A 16,287-nucleotide genomic window follows, 5' to 3' on the forward strand; every position below is an offset into this window, starting at 1 on the left:
TTCATTCATACTGTGCAATATTTTCAGGTGGAATTTCATTTCATTCTCACTGTGCAATATCATTTTTCCACTTGTGCAATTTTGTTAATAGTCTGTTTATTGTCATACTGTATATACTGCTCCTATTTTTATATGTCCTTATAGTTAATTGTCCATATTTTGTTTCACTTTGTTTAGCTCTTTTTTACTGTGTTAGCTGATGCATCTTGTTTTTTGCACTATCCCCTTTGCTGCTGTACACTGCAAATTCCCCCACTGCGGGACTAATAGGAAGTCCCAGAGGGTCTTTAAGGACAACACACCCCCACAACAGCCTGTTCTCCCTCCTGCCCTCTGGTAGAAGATACCAAGCAGGACTCTCACCAGCAGACTGAGGAACAGTTTTTCCCCCAGGCCATCAGACTTTTAAATAGATAATTCATACGACACCTTCTCACACAAAAATATCTTATACTGTATATACTGTATATGTTCTTAATATACCCTTGTACAAGGTATTTCCTTTTATAATTGTAATATAACTTATTATTTAAATGGAGCTTCCCAGCAAAAAGCATTTCACACGATTGTACTTGTATAACCGGCGTGACAATAAACATCTGGAATCTTGAATCTTGAATCTTGAATAAAGGAATATCTTATCTTATCTTATCTTATCTTATCTTGCTGTGTTGTTGGGTGCCAGAATCCAGATATCATATACAAGGTATGCCAATAACATTTATGTGTGTTCCTGTGAGGAAAACTCCACCAAAGTAGGTTCAAGCAACACACCTCGACGTCCAGCAGAGGGCCCTAATGCGACAGAGAAGCGCCTCCGAGTCCTCCAGTAGAAGAAGAAGAGTAAGCCGGACGTAGGCGGAACCTGGGTTCCGTAGAAGACGAAGAAGAAGAAGCTAGCCGCTAGCCTCTCGGTGCTGCAGGTTCTGTCTCTGGTTCTGGTTGTGTGTCTCTAGCCGTCAAACATGGTCCAGTTGGTGGGTCCCCTCCGTAAAGAGCTGTCTGCCTCGCTCTCCAGCTGCTCGGTGCTGGTGGTCGGAGCTGGAGGGATCGGCTGCGAGCTGCTGAAGAACCTCGTCCTCACCGGCTTCCACAACATCCAACTGGTCCGGCATTACTCTCCTCTCTCCTCTCTGTTAGCTGCAGCTAGCTCTATGATGCTAGGGCTTTGTGCTGCCCGGCGCAGGCTAATTCCTGGGACGAGGCATTCAATGAAGTAAACTAGTGTTGGTGGTTTCCTCACACCCTCCTCCGTCCTCTGGTGTATAGTTAGGAGCACAGGCCCGGACATTAAGATGTAATAATATGAACTCTGTCATAGCAACTGGAGCTGGAGCGTTTGGCGCCATTAACACTGCTCAGTTAGCCAGACTACTTGTTGTGTGATGAACATAACTAGACGGTCTGTTGGCTAAATACCAACACAGACACACTTACACACCCCTTTGTTTAGCTGTGTCAGGTTGTAAATGTTTAACATATGTGTCTGTTTGTGCAGCACTTGTGCACATGTTATTAACTTGTGCACATGTTACTAACTTGTGCACATGTTACTAACTTGTGCACATGTTACTAACTTGTGCACATGTTATTAACTTGTACACATGTTATTAACTTGTACACATGTTATTAACTGTTACTAACTTGTGCACATGTTATTAACTTGTACACATGTTATTAACTTGTACACATGTTATTAACTTGTACACATGTTACTAACATGTTATTAACTTGTGCACATGTTATTAACTTGTACACATGTTACTAACTTGTGCACATGTTATTAACTTGTACACATGTTACTAACATGTTATTAATTTGTACACATGTTAACTTGTGCACATGTTATTAACTTGTACACATGTTACTAACGTGTTATTAATTTGTACACATGTTATTAACTTGTGCACATGTTATTAACTTGTACACATGTTATTAACTTGTACACATGTTACTAACATGTTATTAATTTGTGCACATGTTACTAACTTGTGCACATGTTATTAACTTGTGCACATGTTATTAACTTGTACACATGTTACTAACTTGTGCACATGTTATTAACTTGTACACATGTTACTAACTTGTGCACATGTTATTAACTTGTACACATGTTACTAACATGTTATTAATTTGTACACATGTTATTAACTTGTACACATGTTACTAACTTGTGCACATGTTATTAACTTGTACACATGTTACTAACATGTTATTAACTTGTGCACATGTTATTAACTTGTACACATGTTATTAACTTGTACACATGTTACTAACATGTTATTAATTTGTACACATGTTATTAACTTGTACACATGTTACTAACATGTTATTAATTTGTACACATGTTATTAACTTGTGCACATGTTATTAACTTGTACACATGTTACTAACTTGTGCACATGTTATTAACTTGTACACATGTTACTAACATGTTATTAACCTGTGCACATGTTATTAACCTGTGCACATGTTATTAACTTGTGCACATGTTATTAACTTGTACACTTGTTATTAGTTGTGGCTGTCTGTGTTTGGGGGGTCAACCCAGATGTTTGTAGCTGAGTGTTTATGATAACCACCACTGAATCCCAGTGAATGCTTTTTTTCATTTTGGATATCTGAAATGAAAATGATGACTAGTAACAGTTAGATTGTAGATATCTGAAATGTGAGTTCTTCCTATTAATAATTATATTGCAGATATTCAGATTGTTCATTCTAGATGTGCAAAGTGCAACTGTGGATATATCAAACTGAAAGTCCTATAAGATAAGATAAGCTATTCTTTTATTAGTCCCGCAGTGGGGACATTTGCAGTGGACAGCAGCAAAGGGGATAGTGCAAAAAACGAGATGCATCAGCTAACACAGTAAAAAAAGAGCTAAACAAAGTGTAACAAAATATGAACCATTTAAATAGAAGGAAGTATAAAAATAGGAGCAGTATATACAGTATTGACAATAAACAGACTATTAACAAAATTGCACAAGTGGAAAATGATATTGCACAGTGTGAATGAGATGAAATTCCACCAGAAAATATCAGTTTATGACAAAAGTGATGTAATTTGTCCTAGAAAGAATGTCATTGTGGATATCTCAAAGGAAGAATTGAATTACAGATATCTGCAATACATATCCAGTCTAGCTATTAAATGTTAAAAGAGCTTTGCCATAGTAGCTGGAGGGTGGTTTTAAGAGCACAGGCCCGGGCATAAAGATGTAATAATATAAACTCTGTCATACTGTTGTAGCTGGAGCGTTTGGCGCCAATAACACTGCTCAGTTAGCCAGACAACTTCTGGTGTGATGAACTAAACTAGACGGTCGGTTGGATAAATACCAACACAGACACACTTGGACACTCCTTTGTTTGAACATCAGAGTTTATTTCACCAGGTTGTAAATTAAACATTTACAACCTGGTGAAATAAACTCTGATGTTTATTTCACCAGGTTGTAAATGTTTAAACATATGTGTCTGTTTATGCAGCACTTGTTGGTACATGTTTGGAGCTGAGTATTCATCATAGATAGATAGAATAGAAAGCTTTATTGTCATTGTATTAAATACAACGAGATTCACAGTTGCCACTTCTGGTCAGTGCTTCAAAACAAATACTTGTCAAAACATATAACAGGTAAAACACACACAGTTATAAAGCAAATATATATATAAAAAAGTTAGTAGTGCAAAGTACAAAAAAAAATATACCAGATATAAAAATACAAGGAGATGAAGAAAAGTGAATATAGTGCAGGGTAACAGCTGTGATAAAAAGTGAATATAGTGCAGAAGAGATTGTTAAAAATTAATATAGTGCAGGGTAACTCCAGGAGCTTAGTCTATGAAAGTGCGCTGAGTGCATTATTATCTGTCCTGCAGACCGTCCTCCTCTGTCCTTTGTCCCCCCCCCCCTCCCTAGAGAGGTGTTGTACAGTTTGATGGCTTGGGGGACAAAGGATTTCCTGAGTCTGTCTGTGGAGCATCATGACTATCACTGGATCCCAGATTTTCATTTTGGAAATCTTAAATGAAAATTATGACTAGTAACAATTTGATTGTAGATTCAGTCTTGTGAAGGGCTCATCGCATGGGTGGAAAAAAAGTACAAAATGCAAGTCTCCCTCAAAAATAATCCAAAGCACACTGTAGTGTTTGAACAAAATTAAAATGCCTACATGGCAATAACTGTTTAAAATGACCAACATAGGTCTTCATCAGGGTCACTGTGAGCATTCAGCAGTAGCTTGCACACCTATATTGTGTTATAGGTTATAGGTGTTTTCCTCCGGTCTGTGAAATCTTGCAGATGCCATTAGGAGCACTGGAGGCACATTTCCAGATTACTTGTCTCATGCCCACCCCAGCTTTAATCCTTAAAGATTCAATGGTGAAGAATGTAGGTTACAGTAAAGGAAGGCCTGTTACCACAGAAGCTTTTACAAGTACAACTGAGGGAGATCCTATCAGTATTTGTACGGAGAATACCCTACTTATGTAGTGGATTTGTTCCTAATGTCGTCATGCATACAGGCAGATGTTTTTATCCAAATTGTAATATAAGCTTAACAAATTGCTATGTCAAAAGTTGCTTGTGTGAGCGGTTGATTATAGTTAGCTGTCATATCACGTCTCATGTATACATGACTGACATTACAACTCTATTGATTTCGGCAGATTGACTTGGACACAATTGATGTGAGCAACCTGAACCGCCAGTTCCTCTTTCAGAAGAAGCATGTTGGCAAGTCTAAAGCACAGGTATGTAAACATCAGGGAATCAACCTCTGTCACTGTAGTGGTGTTGTTAATCTAGTTTGAGCTGACCATTTGTTATGTTGAACACCCTGCAATATGCATGCTTTCTGTAACACCGTAGACTGAATCATTTTCCGTGTGCTGTTTGTACATTTCTGGCTCAGTCGGTTGCTTTGTTCCTGTTGTCTTGCAGGTGGCCAAGGAGAGCGCCTTGCAGTTTTGTCCCACTGCAAATATCACTGCCTACCATGACAGCATCATGAAGTGAGTTTCTTTCTGTTTATTGTTCCTTTGATTCGTTAGGTAAATGAGTGTTTTATCAGACTGAGATGCAGACTTTGTCAGTAGGGTAAGTAAAGGAAAAAACTGACTGCTTGGTTGATGTTTGTACTTTTGATTTGGAACTGATGGTGTATTTCTTTTTCAACAGCCCCGACTATAACGTGGAGTTCTTCAGAAAGTTCATGCTGGTGATGAATGCGCTGGATAACCGAGGTATTCTCACGTGACCTCACTATTCAGACATTTTGTGTGAGGGCACGGTCACACATGCGCAAAATTAATATTCACCTCACGTTCATTTCCATTCTATGCTGGCGAAGGGGCAAATAAACAATTGCTTCCGGTTGTGAAGCAAATTCGCATCTTGGTATTTGCCTGGAGTTCAACTTTGATGAACATTCACGCATGTGTGACCGTGCCTTTACTCCTAACCACCAACACATTCAAATGATGAGGAAACTGAAACCCTTTCTGTCTCCGTAGCGGCCCGTAACCATGTGAACAGGATGTGTTTGGCAGCAGACATCCCTCTGATAGAGAGTGGCACTGCTGGATACCTGGGACAAGTCACAGTGATCAAGAAGGTAGAACATGCACATCATTGTATTACACGTTATAACATCCATTGCATAGATTTCCAGTGACTATACCGTCTCTCACTGTGTCTCTGGCGCCCTTTTGTCCTTCTTTTATTCCTTCCTTTCCCCTCTCTCCTCAATCCCCAGGGAATGACTGAGTGCTACGAGTGCCAACCTAAGCCCACCCAGAAGACCTTCCCAGGATGCACCATCAGAAACACACCGTCCGAGCCCATTCACTGCATTGTCTGGGCCAAGTATCTCTTCAAGTAAGGCTCATTATCGTTAGGGGGGGGGGAAATGGATTCACCAATGTTTTTTTTTTCTACGATTTTGAAATAGATTTTTAATGCCAGAATCGATATATTTGCTTCATTTGAGTCTATGTGGAGGTAGAAGGAAATTACCACTTTTATTGTTGTAGTCTGAGTAACGTGACGCAAAGTTAGCGGAAGTATACACTTGTAACGACGTCTGGTTTTCAAAATAAGGTGTTAACAAAGGGAACTGTATAAACAAAACACTTATATGGAAATAAGATAGATTGGATTATATTCACCAGAAGAATAAAACATTACCTGTCCCTTATAAATTAAAAAGAAAATATCACTAATTTGTGAGGGAAATTACTTCAATCTTAGATTTTTCGGTTGCTATAAAAAATGGAATAAATAATGCCTGACAATGACTGATATATTTGACTTCAAGACATCTCAGACTACATAAATGCTGAAAATCAACAATTTTACTGTATCAATTTAGATATTTTCCAAAGTATTCAACTTTTTCCCATGATCTAGTGTTAAAAAAGTTAACAAAAATCTTAGTAAATCGTAATTTTGAACCACAATACTGAATACATATTGAATCGGAATCCAAGTATCGTAATAGTATCGAATCGGGAGATAGGCGTATCGTCCCAGCCCTAATTATCATCATAACTAAGTAAGAGCAACATTCAAGTTGACTACAATTCAAACATAGGCATAGGCCCTGAACAATATGCTGTGTTCTAATGGTCATCTTTCATTGTCTGTCTGTTGCCACTATAGTCAACTATTTGGAGAAGAGGATGCAGATCAGGAGGTGTCACCCGACACAGCGGACCCAGAGGCTGCATGTGAGTGAGAGCGTGCCATTGCATTTGTTTCACAATATCTCATGAGTTTATTTTTCTTTGGCTCTTATAATTTCTCCATTTGGGGCAGCAGTTTGTAATTGCTAGTTTGTTTGTTCACACAACAGAATGGAAAATGTGTATATGTTCTGTAAACAGGGAAACCCGAAGACACAGCAACTCGCGCCACGGCCTCAGAAAAGGACGGGGACATAAAGCGAGTCTCCACTAAAGAATGGGCCCGCTCCACCGGATACGACTCTGTCAAACTATTCAACAAGGTACCAGTCAGACAAATCGAACTTGTAGGACTGTTGCATTCAAATGCAGACTTTGTAAGTGGTGTTGTCACAATACCAACATTCTGACTAATAGATGGCAGAACATGGAACTTTAAATTATTATTGGCTGGACCGCAGAGGACCAGTCCTACAAACGCAAAAGTCTGTCACTGAGTGACTGACTGAGTGATGAAGTTACAGGATTGTTCGGCCAAGTGTTGGACTTTCCTCATTGGCCGTTCAAACCGGAACCAACATGAGTGATCTAATCAGTACCATGTTAGTATGTTATCACCATAAGACATACAGTAACAAGCTCTGTTCTGATTGGCTCTTCTCTCCAGCTTTTCAAAGATGACATCATGTACCTGCTGACCATGGACAAGCTGTGGAAGAAGAGGAAAGCTCCCACACCTCTGGACTGGCAGCAGCTAGAGAACATTGGTATGTCTCTTTCTTTAAATATTCATGACAGAGACAACTTTAGCTTTTCATTAAATGAGTGGGGACTCGTTGCTTGTTTGCTGCTTGCTCATCCTACCTTAAGAAATGTGGAATGGCATTGCAGCTATAGGTGTGACCATTTTTGCGTTACAATAGCCAAAAATGCAATACAATTTAGCTTTAGGACGAGCCGAAGGTGTAGTCCCTTTATGTCCTCACAAACAGGTGTGAACCAGGTGTGTAACTACATTTATAAGCACAGAAAAAAGATGAGTACGACATGACATGGGAGACGAGATGTGAGAGAAAATGTAATCTTCTGAATTAATTCACAAATGATGTTAGCATTGCTATGATGGTGAAGAAGATCAGCTCTGTTGCAAGAACACAAAGAAATCAAGTGTAACACAACATATTTTAGCAAGTTGGATTTTCAATGAAGTGCTTGGATACATTTTGGATTTAATAATCTCCAGGGTAAGACATAGCTTCACATGACTCCTACAATAAATAGCAGGTTGTAGAGCAGCTGTTTTCAGCTGGTTACTGCAGTGAACGGCATGCTATCAATGTGGTTTGGAGTTTAGTTTCACTCCTGTGTTCCTGTTTGTACTTTCAGATATTACCCACCTTATTTTACTGTTAACTGATCGGGGAGCTGTGTTAAAGGTATAATATGCAAGAATTAATTTGAAAAACAATGTATAGGCTGATACAAAAAGAATCCCTCTCACTCATCACTATGCCTCACTAGAAGTGTGTGGTGGTGTCTGTTTCTGCAGAGACCCTGCAGCCCTCTGCCTGGATTTTGTCTTTTCTTCTTATTTTGCTTTACTCTTGATGATTCTGGGTGTCTGCAAACAGCCCTTAGGCCACACATGGGGGTGTAACCCCCAGCCAATAACAGCGCACAGGTTGTGCAGCCCGTTCAGGTGGTCATATGCCGCTGCTTTTTCACGCCCCTCGGCTTCTGATACCGAGGCAGAAGTCTCCATATACAAAGCGGCCATATTTCAGGAATGAGAACGGGTTGTATTATGTGTACCAGTGATCCCCTTCTCCTCTCTGTGCTGTGGGTGAAGCTACGATCGGTGTGTGTGTCTGTAGTTTGACTAGAGCAGTGCTGAGCCACAGTCAGCAGACAGGAAGTCTGCATTCATTCAAAATCCGGCAACTCGCTTTTATTGTAGAGATGCTCCGATACAATTTTTTCCTTCCCGATACCGATTCCGATACCTGAACTTGTGGTATCGGCCAATACCGAGAACCGATCTGACACCAGTGTGATTTTTAAAAAAATAAATTATTATTTAACCGCTGTTTACTACTGACCATGTATGGATGTGATATGATTGCTGTCTTTGTTGTATGGCCTGGTTCAGGTTAAACCCTTTGTAAAACGTGAACAAATACATACAGAGAATAAATGCAATAGTACTTCTTTTTTTAAATTCAGTTTGTCAATGAGAAACAAGAACATAAATAAATGAAGCTAGGAATAAATAACAATTCTGTATTCTCTTAGCTGTCTCCTCAGTGGACAGCCTGAGTGCTAAATTGTCCTGCAGGGTGCAATATTCACTTAACCTACTGGGGTACTGCCACCCCTCCAAACAGAAAGCTTACATACTGTACATATCGCCATTTTCCATCGTGACATTTTCCTCGCTCTGACTACCGTTACACTCTCCACTAGCACCGCACTGTTGTTGTTTGCTATCGTCATGTGACAAACTACCTGCAATCAGTTCTTCTTCGCTGCTCTAGAACAGTAGTTGCCAGTGGCAACCATGATACATCCAGGGTGACTGCACAGTGAAGGCTATTGTTTTGGAGCGGCAAAGAAGAATTGATTTCCGGTTAAAGAAGTTGACTTTTTTTCTGAGTTAATAAATCATTGTATCGGATTAGTGCAGACTGGCGTACTCGCTGATACCCGATCCCAGATTTTGGGCAGTATTGGACGCATTTCCGATACTGGTATCGGAACAACTCTATTTTATTGTAAAAAAGTTATAGGAAATGCAGTGAGTTTGGCACAAAGTTAGCAGAGCTTTATTAGGTGCTGTTTATCAATAAGAACAAGTCTAATCAACCAGATATAGACATTTTCTGCGCTATTTGGTCGGCGGAAATATAGCAGGGAGGAATAGTACAAACAGCAACAGCCACAGTTAGCTGAAAAACGGCAGGCGACAGGCTCTTACTGTGGTTTGTGTTTATTTGTTTGTCTTTATGTTCATCCATACTTGTTTGTGTGTCCCAGCATGTCCTCAGGAGGAGTCTGTGGGTTCAGGTTTGAAGGACCAGCAGGTTCTGGGTGTTTGGGGTCTCTGCAAGCTGTTCCAGCACAGCGTGGAGACTCTCCGCTCACAGCTGCAGGAGAAGGGAGAAGGAGCCGAGCTGGTGTGGGACAAGGTAACCCACAAACTAAGGGAGGGAATGTTTCACACTTGCCATAAAAGTCTGAGAAGAATAAAAATATCTTCCAGGAAAACACTGAGAGATACATACTGAATATGTTTTTAACTGTAAAAACTCAAAGCTTCAAGTCTGAGTTTGTTGACCATCTTGTTAGAGAATGCACAGCCATAGTGAAATGTTAGTGACACACAGATGCATGCACTGTGTATTTAATGCCTTCACCGCCTCCTCTTGTTCTCAGGATGACACCCCAGCCATGGACTTCGTTACTGCAGCATCCAACCTACGTATGCACATCTTTAGCATGAACATGAAGAGTCGCTTTGATGTAAAATGTAAGTTGGATGTCTCACATCTTTTCAACAGGAAAATGGTTACACAGGAAACCAGCTATCATGTCGAGTTTGCTGCGTTTCGTTTAATGAACATATTGTACATGATGTAAATTAGTTCTGGATATCTTAATTTCATTATACAGTTGTAGTGCACATTCAGATTAATGCCCCGTAATTAAGATTCTAAACTGGTCCATTTGTTTTGTTTGTTTCAGCCATGGCTGGTAACATCATTCCAGCTATCGCTACAACCAATGCTGTCATCGCTGGACTCATTGTGCTGGAGGGGTTGAAGATCCTGTCTGGGGAAATGGAATCCTGTCGCACGGTTAGTAGGGCTGTGTGTTGGCAAGAATCTGGCAATACGATACGTATCATGATACAGGGGGTAACGATTCAATATGTCACGATACTGTGAACAAGGTGATATATTGCAATGTCTCTCAAATCTAATTTTAGGAAAACTGTCATCATATAAAGACACACCACCGTATGTATAAAATCAGAGTTAAAAAAAAGTCACAGCGTGAAATGACTACTATGAGGACTGACATCATCACACGTGAATACAATTGGGCTCATTTGATCCACAGTCTCAGCTTGACAGTCGTACCCAATTCATGTCATTCCAAGACATAATGTTTAGGGACCCCAGTATGCAGAAATATTCAAATACACCATTTCAGAATAAGCAAAAATAACACATTTGTACTGCATGCAAAAAAAACCTGCATGGTTTTTGCCACAAACTGCACGGGATTATCATAAAGTGGGCATGTCTGTAAAGGGGAGACTCCTGGGTACCCATAGAACCCATTTTCATTCATATATCTTGAGATCAGAGGTCAAGGGACACCTTTGAAAATAACCATGGCAGTTTTACCTCACCAAAATTTAGCATAACTTTGGAGCGTTATTTAGCCTCCTTCTCAAGCTAACATGACATGGTTGGTACCAAAGGATTCCTTAGGTTATCTAGTTTCAAATGATAGTCAGTACCTTGACTCTGGCTTTAAAACTGATCCCATTACAACATCCGAAAGACAGACTAGCGGATGGGTCTGCTGGTGGACATACAAACTTGTCAAAATTACAATCCAAACACAAGTCAAACTGCATTGATATCTATGGGATCTCCGGTTTCCTATCCCCCAAAAGGAGGGTGCAGCCTTGACGTTTTGTGAAGTACCTGTACGTGCCGGTCTGATGTATGTTGTTTGCTGACACAGTATGGCCCCATGTTGTTTCTGGTTTGTGCAAAGGATTTAAAGATTTTGATATATTTTGCTATTCTCAGTTGGGAATAAACCAAGCTTCTGAATTGGGCTTGTTAATATTGTTGCTTACATGCTTTGACCCAAAACCAGCATCACATGAGAAACTGGAATCCTTTCTGCCACCTCTGCCTGTTTTTCCACATTTCATGTTGATCTGTGTTTGCCTCTTCTCCAGATCTTCCTGAACAAGTGTCCCAACGTCAGGAAGAAGCTGCTGGTCCCATGTATCCTGGACCCGCCCAGCGCCAACTGCTACGTCTGCGTCAGCAAACCTGAAGTCACGGTCAAACTCAACGTCCACAAAACCACGGTCCTCACTCTGCAGGACAGGGTAATATGACAAGCTTGTTTTTCGCACATACACCAACCTGCCTTAATGAAAGTGATGTTGGTGTCATTCATTCACAAACATTTTGAACACCATTATTAAAACTGTCCTAATGAGCCTCCATCGCTTCAGTTAAAACAGAACATTTTTCCTGGTCATAGCTCCCACACTGCATGTTTGTTCAATCTGAAAATATGGTTTGCACCCAGATACTGTATTGTTAGATGGTAGTCCATTTCATCCGTCTTTCACCTGGCAACACCGAATATGATGCATAGCCTAATCAGCTTGAGAAAAGCCTGTATTTCATGTGCCACAGGGGTGTCACGATTTCAATTCTAAATCGTAAATTGATTGAAATCAAAAGCAGGATCGGCGATTATTTTTCATCACCCCTGCAACTTGTGTGCTTCTAAAGGTCAAATACAGCTGGACTCAAGAAATGTAACCGCCACCTCACTCATGGTTGAATTGTAAATGTTGCTGTGGACTCGAATCATGTCATGTGGGGGTGAGATGTTTACGACTTTCTTACTTACTTGTTGTTGACCTGATGTTCTTGTATGTTGTGATCAGATCCTGAAGGAGAGATTTGGCATGGTGGCTCCAGATGTTCAGATAGAGGATGGAAAAGGGACCATCCTCATCTCCTCAGAGGAAGGAGAGACAGAAAGTAAGGAGGAAGGGGAAAATGGAAAGCAATGCATCACACGCAGTGATTCTTCATTCAGACAGAGGAGGACGCTGTGGCAGCATCTGTCAGTTAGTCCTAAAACTAAAACACATTCTGGGCAGGCAGGAGGAGATTATAAATGAATGGATTGTCTATTGACTAGAGCAGTGCTTTACACACATACTTGTTATTAGGTGTATGTAACTTCTATCCTGTCTGTCGTCCCTCCACAGCTAACAACAGCAAATTCCTTGCTGATTTTGGGATCCGTAACGGCAGCCGTCTCCAAGTTGATGACTTCCTCCAAGACTACACACTCCTCGTTAATGTCCTGCACACGTACGTACCTCTGTGCATATGATTGTATATAAAATGCATTGTGCACAGTTGAATGCGCTTATGTTTTAATTTCTCGTGTTTTGTTTTTATGGTGACTCTCAAGTGAACAAAACAGGTGTGTGTGTGTGTGTGTGTGTGTGTGTGTGTGTGTGTGTGTGTGTGTGTGTGTGTGTGTGTGTGTGTGTGTGTGTGTGTGTGTGTGTGTGTGTGTGTGTGTGTGTGTGTGTGTGTGTGTGTGTGTGTGTGTGTGTGTGTGTGTGTGTGTGTGTGTGTGTGTGTGTGTGTGTGTGTGTGTGTGTGTGTGTGTGTGTGTGTGTGTGTGTGTGTGTGTGTGTGTGTGTGTGTGTGTGTGTGTGTGTGTGTGTGTGTCTTTATTGGCAGTGAGGAACTAGAGCGGGATGTGGAGTTTGAGGTAGTAGGCGAGGCCCCAGACAAAGCTCCGCCCCCTCAGGCTAACCAGGAAGAGGCTAACAGCATCACCAACGGCAACAAGGACTCCGCCCAGCCATCCACCTCTTCTAAAGGTCAGCAGGAGAGCAAACTTTTTTCTTTTTTCTTAGTTCACATCACAGTTAGTTTTGCACGGTATACCGATACTAGAAAGGTATCGTGATACCCTGCTGTTAAAAATGGTGCGATACCCAGTTTTATTAGTACCGATACTTTAAGAATGACAGTGTTTTAATACCAGCCGTGAGTTGCGTCAATGTGCGACATCAGGGCCGTGTGTGTGTGCAGCGCTCTGCTTCAGAGGACGCCATTAGGACTGGGACCCTGCAGGAGCAGGCACTTATAACTTTGCTGCTGTTGGGAGCAAGCGGACAAAAAGAAGGATGGAGTCAATATCAAAATATCGGTACTTGCTCTGGATGAAGGGAAAGCTGAAGCACGTAGGGAGAGAGGACGGACCCGCCGGTCTATGAGTTTTCATTTCTCAGATCTAGACTGACCCTTTGAACTTTATAAAGACTGCAATCATTTGTTTGTTTTGAGTGTTAGTGTTCTTGTATTTTGTGGAAACAAATTTGTATCTGCTTCTTTTTCATCTGTTAACGGTGTTGTCCGCCACCTTTCAGCTGCAGCAGGGGACGATGACGTCATGATCGTTGACTCTGATGAGGAGGAAGGGGCGTCGTCTGGCTCTGCAACAGCAGCAGCAGCGACCAGCGGCAGCAAGAGGAAGCACCCAGACGCAGAAACTGGCGAGACCTCCACCAAGCGCCCACGGACGGACCAATCAAGCGCTTCAGCTGACGATGACAATGATGACGATGACATCATCGCTCTGGACTAACCCCTCCTCCCTGGTTTCCCGAAGGACGCTTTGAACGATTATCATTTTGACTCAAGACTGACAGTAGGTTTGAATAAAACGCCTCTTTTATGAAGAACAATTTACTGCCCCGGTTCGTCTATCGTCACTTCCTCCCCCCAACTCCGTGTTTGTGCTTTCATACTCCCTCTGCTCCGACATGATGCTGTAAATAGATTCTACATTTTAAAAAGTTTTGAAAAATACACACAACTTTTTTTTGTTATTGTTATTCATTTCTGGTCCCTATAAGATGCTTCTCTTCATGGTAAAAAAAAAAAAAAAAAAATGTTTTTTTTTGTATTTTTTATAATGTATTTCTCATGCTACACAAGTCAGGGTGTTTTTGTGCTTTGTGGTCAGGTAACAAAAGATTTAAAAACCAAAACATTTTCTTTGGGTTGTAATATAGATCTCAGTCGTTGTGACGGTAACTGACAGACCCAGGAGTCTGCAGCTTGTGGTACTCTAACCAGCGTGTCTGTTGATGTCTGTGATCGGGTTGGTAAAGCACAGAGGAACTGATGGAGAGTCTGGCCACGTTGTGCCACGGGGGGGGGATGTTAGTTTGCTACCTCTTTTCTAGAACTAATTGCTTATTGGTAACCATGCCCTCCATAACACCGCCACAGCGAGGCATCCAGCTCTTAGAGGATGGAAAAAAGTGAATCAGAAACAGCCATGGAGCAGCACAGTGACGCTAATATACATCAGACCGGCACGTATGGGTACTTCGCAAACCGTCATGGCCAGCCCCCTTTTGGGGGATAAAAACCCAAAGATCCCATAGACTTCAATGCAATTTGACATGTTTGGATGTAATTTTGATAAGTTTGTACGCATTAATCTCTTTATACAAACGTTTGTTTTATACACGTCTAATAATTATTTTGCAATAGACAACTGTTTGATCTATGGGCTGAGATTTAGTTCACAACAACTCTTCGGCATTAACTAGGGATGTCCTGAATACCATTTGTTTGGGCTTCAAAGCTTCCGTGAGAAATATTCGAAGGTATTCGAAGCTTCGCAGAGCAGCGCGGAGTGGCAGACTGACATGTTCTTCTGTCTCCATCTCCCCTGTTTCAGTGCAGCTGCTGCACTACTGCACACACACACACCTCTACACGCAACAAACAGCGATATCCATCTGAGATTAACTGATGATAATTAATGTTGTATATGAATAATGTTGGATTATTCCTTATTTCATGGGCTATTTGGGGATTTATACATTACTATTAAATACTTAAATATATATAAAAAACAAATAAAAAAACAAAGCATTCGAATACTGATTTTGAACTTGAATACCATGGCAACAATCAAAGCTTCGAAGCATTCGAGTCAGCCCTAGACATAACGTTATTACTATTACTAGTTTGTTTAAAGGGAAAGTTTGGATACATGTTTCAATTTCTTCTGTTCGGTCATGCGAGCCTACTCTGGATGACATATTGCCGGTCTGATGTATGACTCCCTGTGAAACTGCCCTGTATCCTAAAGGCTCTGGCTAAGCACAAGCGGCTTAGATCCAGGGTGGTAGTAGTTTAATGTTAACATGTTACAGTCGTCTTTTATTAGCATGACTTGGTTGTGTTTGAAGTTAATTTGTTTAGACGACTAAAGACAGAACCAGAGATGGAGTAGAGGTTTGACCAGAACCAGTCATTGTTTTTCGTACTGCAGAGGTTAATCTGATGGCAGTGGAGTCCTGCACTGAAATAACGTAAGAGCCTCTTGCACAAAGTGTACTGTAGCGGTTGAGCTCCTGCTGTCTTCTCCGGTGTAACTCCTGTGTCAGTGTCCATAGTTTCATATTTCATTGTGATCTGACTTGTAGTTGAGAGGCTATGGGAGCCCTTTGGACCAATTTGGTGAAGACAATAAACTCAACAAATGCTGAGCTTCTTGCGTTGTCCTGTTTATTTGTCTGTTGTTGATACAAATAAAAATACAAATAAATACAATCATTTTGCATGTTTGTAATATTACATATCCATCCCATTTTGATAAAGACTGTAGAGGGGAGATGTTTTCTGTATATGGCCAGTTTATATAGATTTTGACATTTATGGTCTTGTTTATCTCAACTATCTGAAGGTTCAGCAGCTTATCTAAAGTAAACACTAA

The 16,287-nt window shown here is 40.8% G+C and overlaps 2 protein-coding genes across 2 annotated transcripts in view; both read left to right on the plus strand.

Annotated features, from left to right (window-relative positions):
• The window catches only part of fa2h (fatty acid 2-hydroxylase), a 66,659-nt gene extending 53,615 nt beyond the window's left edge, over nt 1-13,044 (plus strand). The window contains exon 8 of the transcript XR_005206620.1: nt 12,958-13,044. The gene's annotated coding sequence lies outside the window, so the exon portion shown is untranslated. The remainder of the gene's footprint in view (nt 1-12,957) is intronic.
• Nucleotides 781-16,066, plus strand: uba2 (ubiquitin-like modifier activating enzyme 2). Its single transcript, XM_037767496.1, has 17 exons — nt 781-1,106; nt 4,684-4,767; nt 4,958-5,028; nt 5,195-5,259; nt 5,530-5,630; nt 5,772-5,893; nt 6,677-6,744; nt 6,901-7,022; nt 7,367-7,466; nt 9,733-9,884; nt 10,132-10,225; nt 10,441-10,553; nt 11,678-11,833; nt 12,407-12,503; nt 12,737-12,842; nt 13,224-13,366; nt 13,919-16,066. Exons 1-17 carry the CDS (start codon nt 966-968, stop codon nt 14,134-14,136), a joined length of 1,953 nt encoding a protein of 650 aa, XP_037623424.1. The 5' UTR covers nt 781-965; the 3' UTR covers nt 14,137-16,066.
• Nucleotides 16,067-16,287: the final 221 nt, after the last annotated feature.

This window comes from Sebastes umbrosus, chromosome 4, assembly GCF_015220745.1.
Source record: "Sebastes umbrosus isolate fSebUmb1 chromosome 4, fSebUmb1.pri, whole genome shotgun sequence".
Lineage (NCBI taxonomy): Eukaryota > Metazoa > Chordata > Actinopteri > Perciformes > Sebastidae > Sebastes > Sebastes umbrosus.

Excerpts from the sequence above, each read along its gene's own strand:
- uba2 (XM_037767496.1), top strand. The coding sequence starts at position 966 with ATGGTCCAGTTGGTGGGTCCCCTCCGTAAAGAGCTGTCTGCCTCGCTC. Across the intron at positions 7,467-9,732 it reads GCAGCAGCTAGAGAACATTG|CATGTCCTCAGGAGGAGTCT; the intron begins GTATGTCTCTTT and ends TGTGTGTCCCAG. Across the intron at positions 9,885-10,131 it reads CCGAGCTGGTGTGGGACAAG|GATGACACCCCAGCCATGGA; the intron begins GTAACCCACAAA and ends TCTTGTTCTCAG.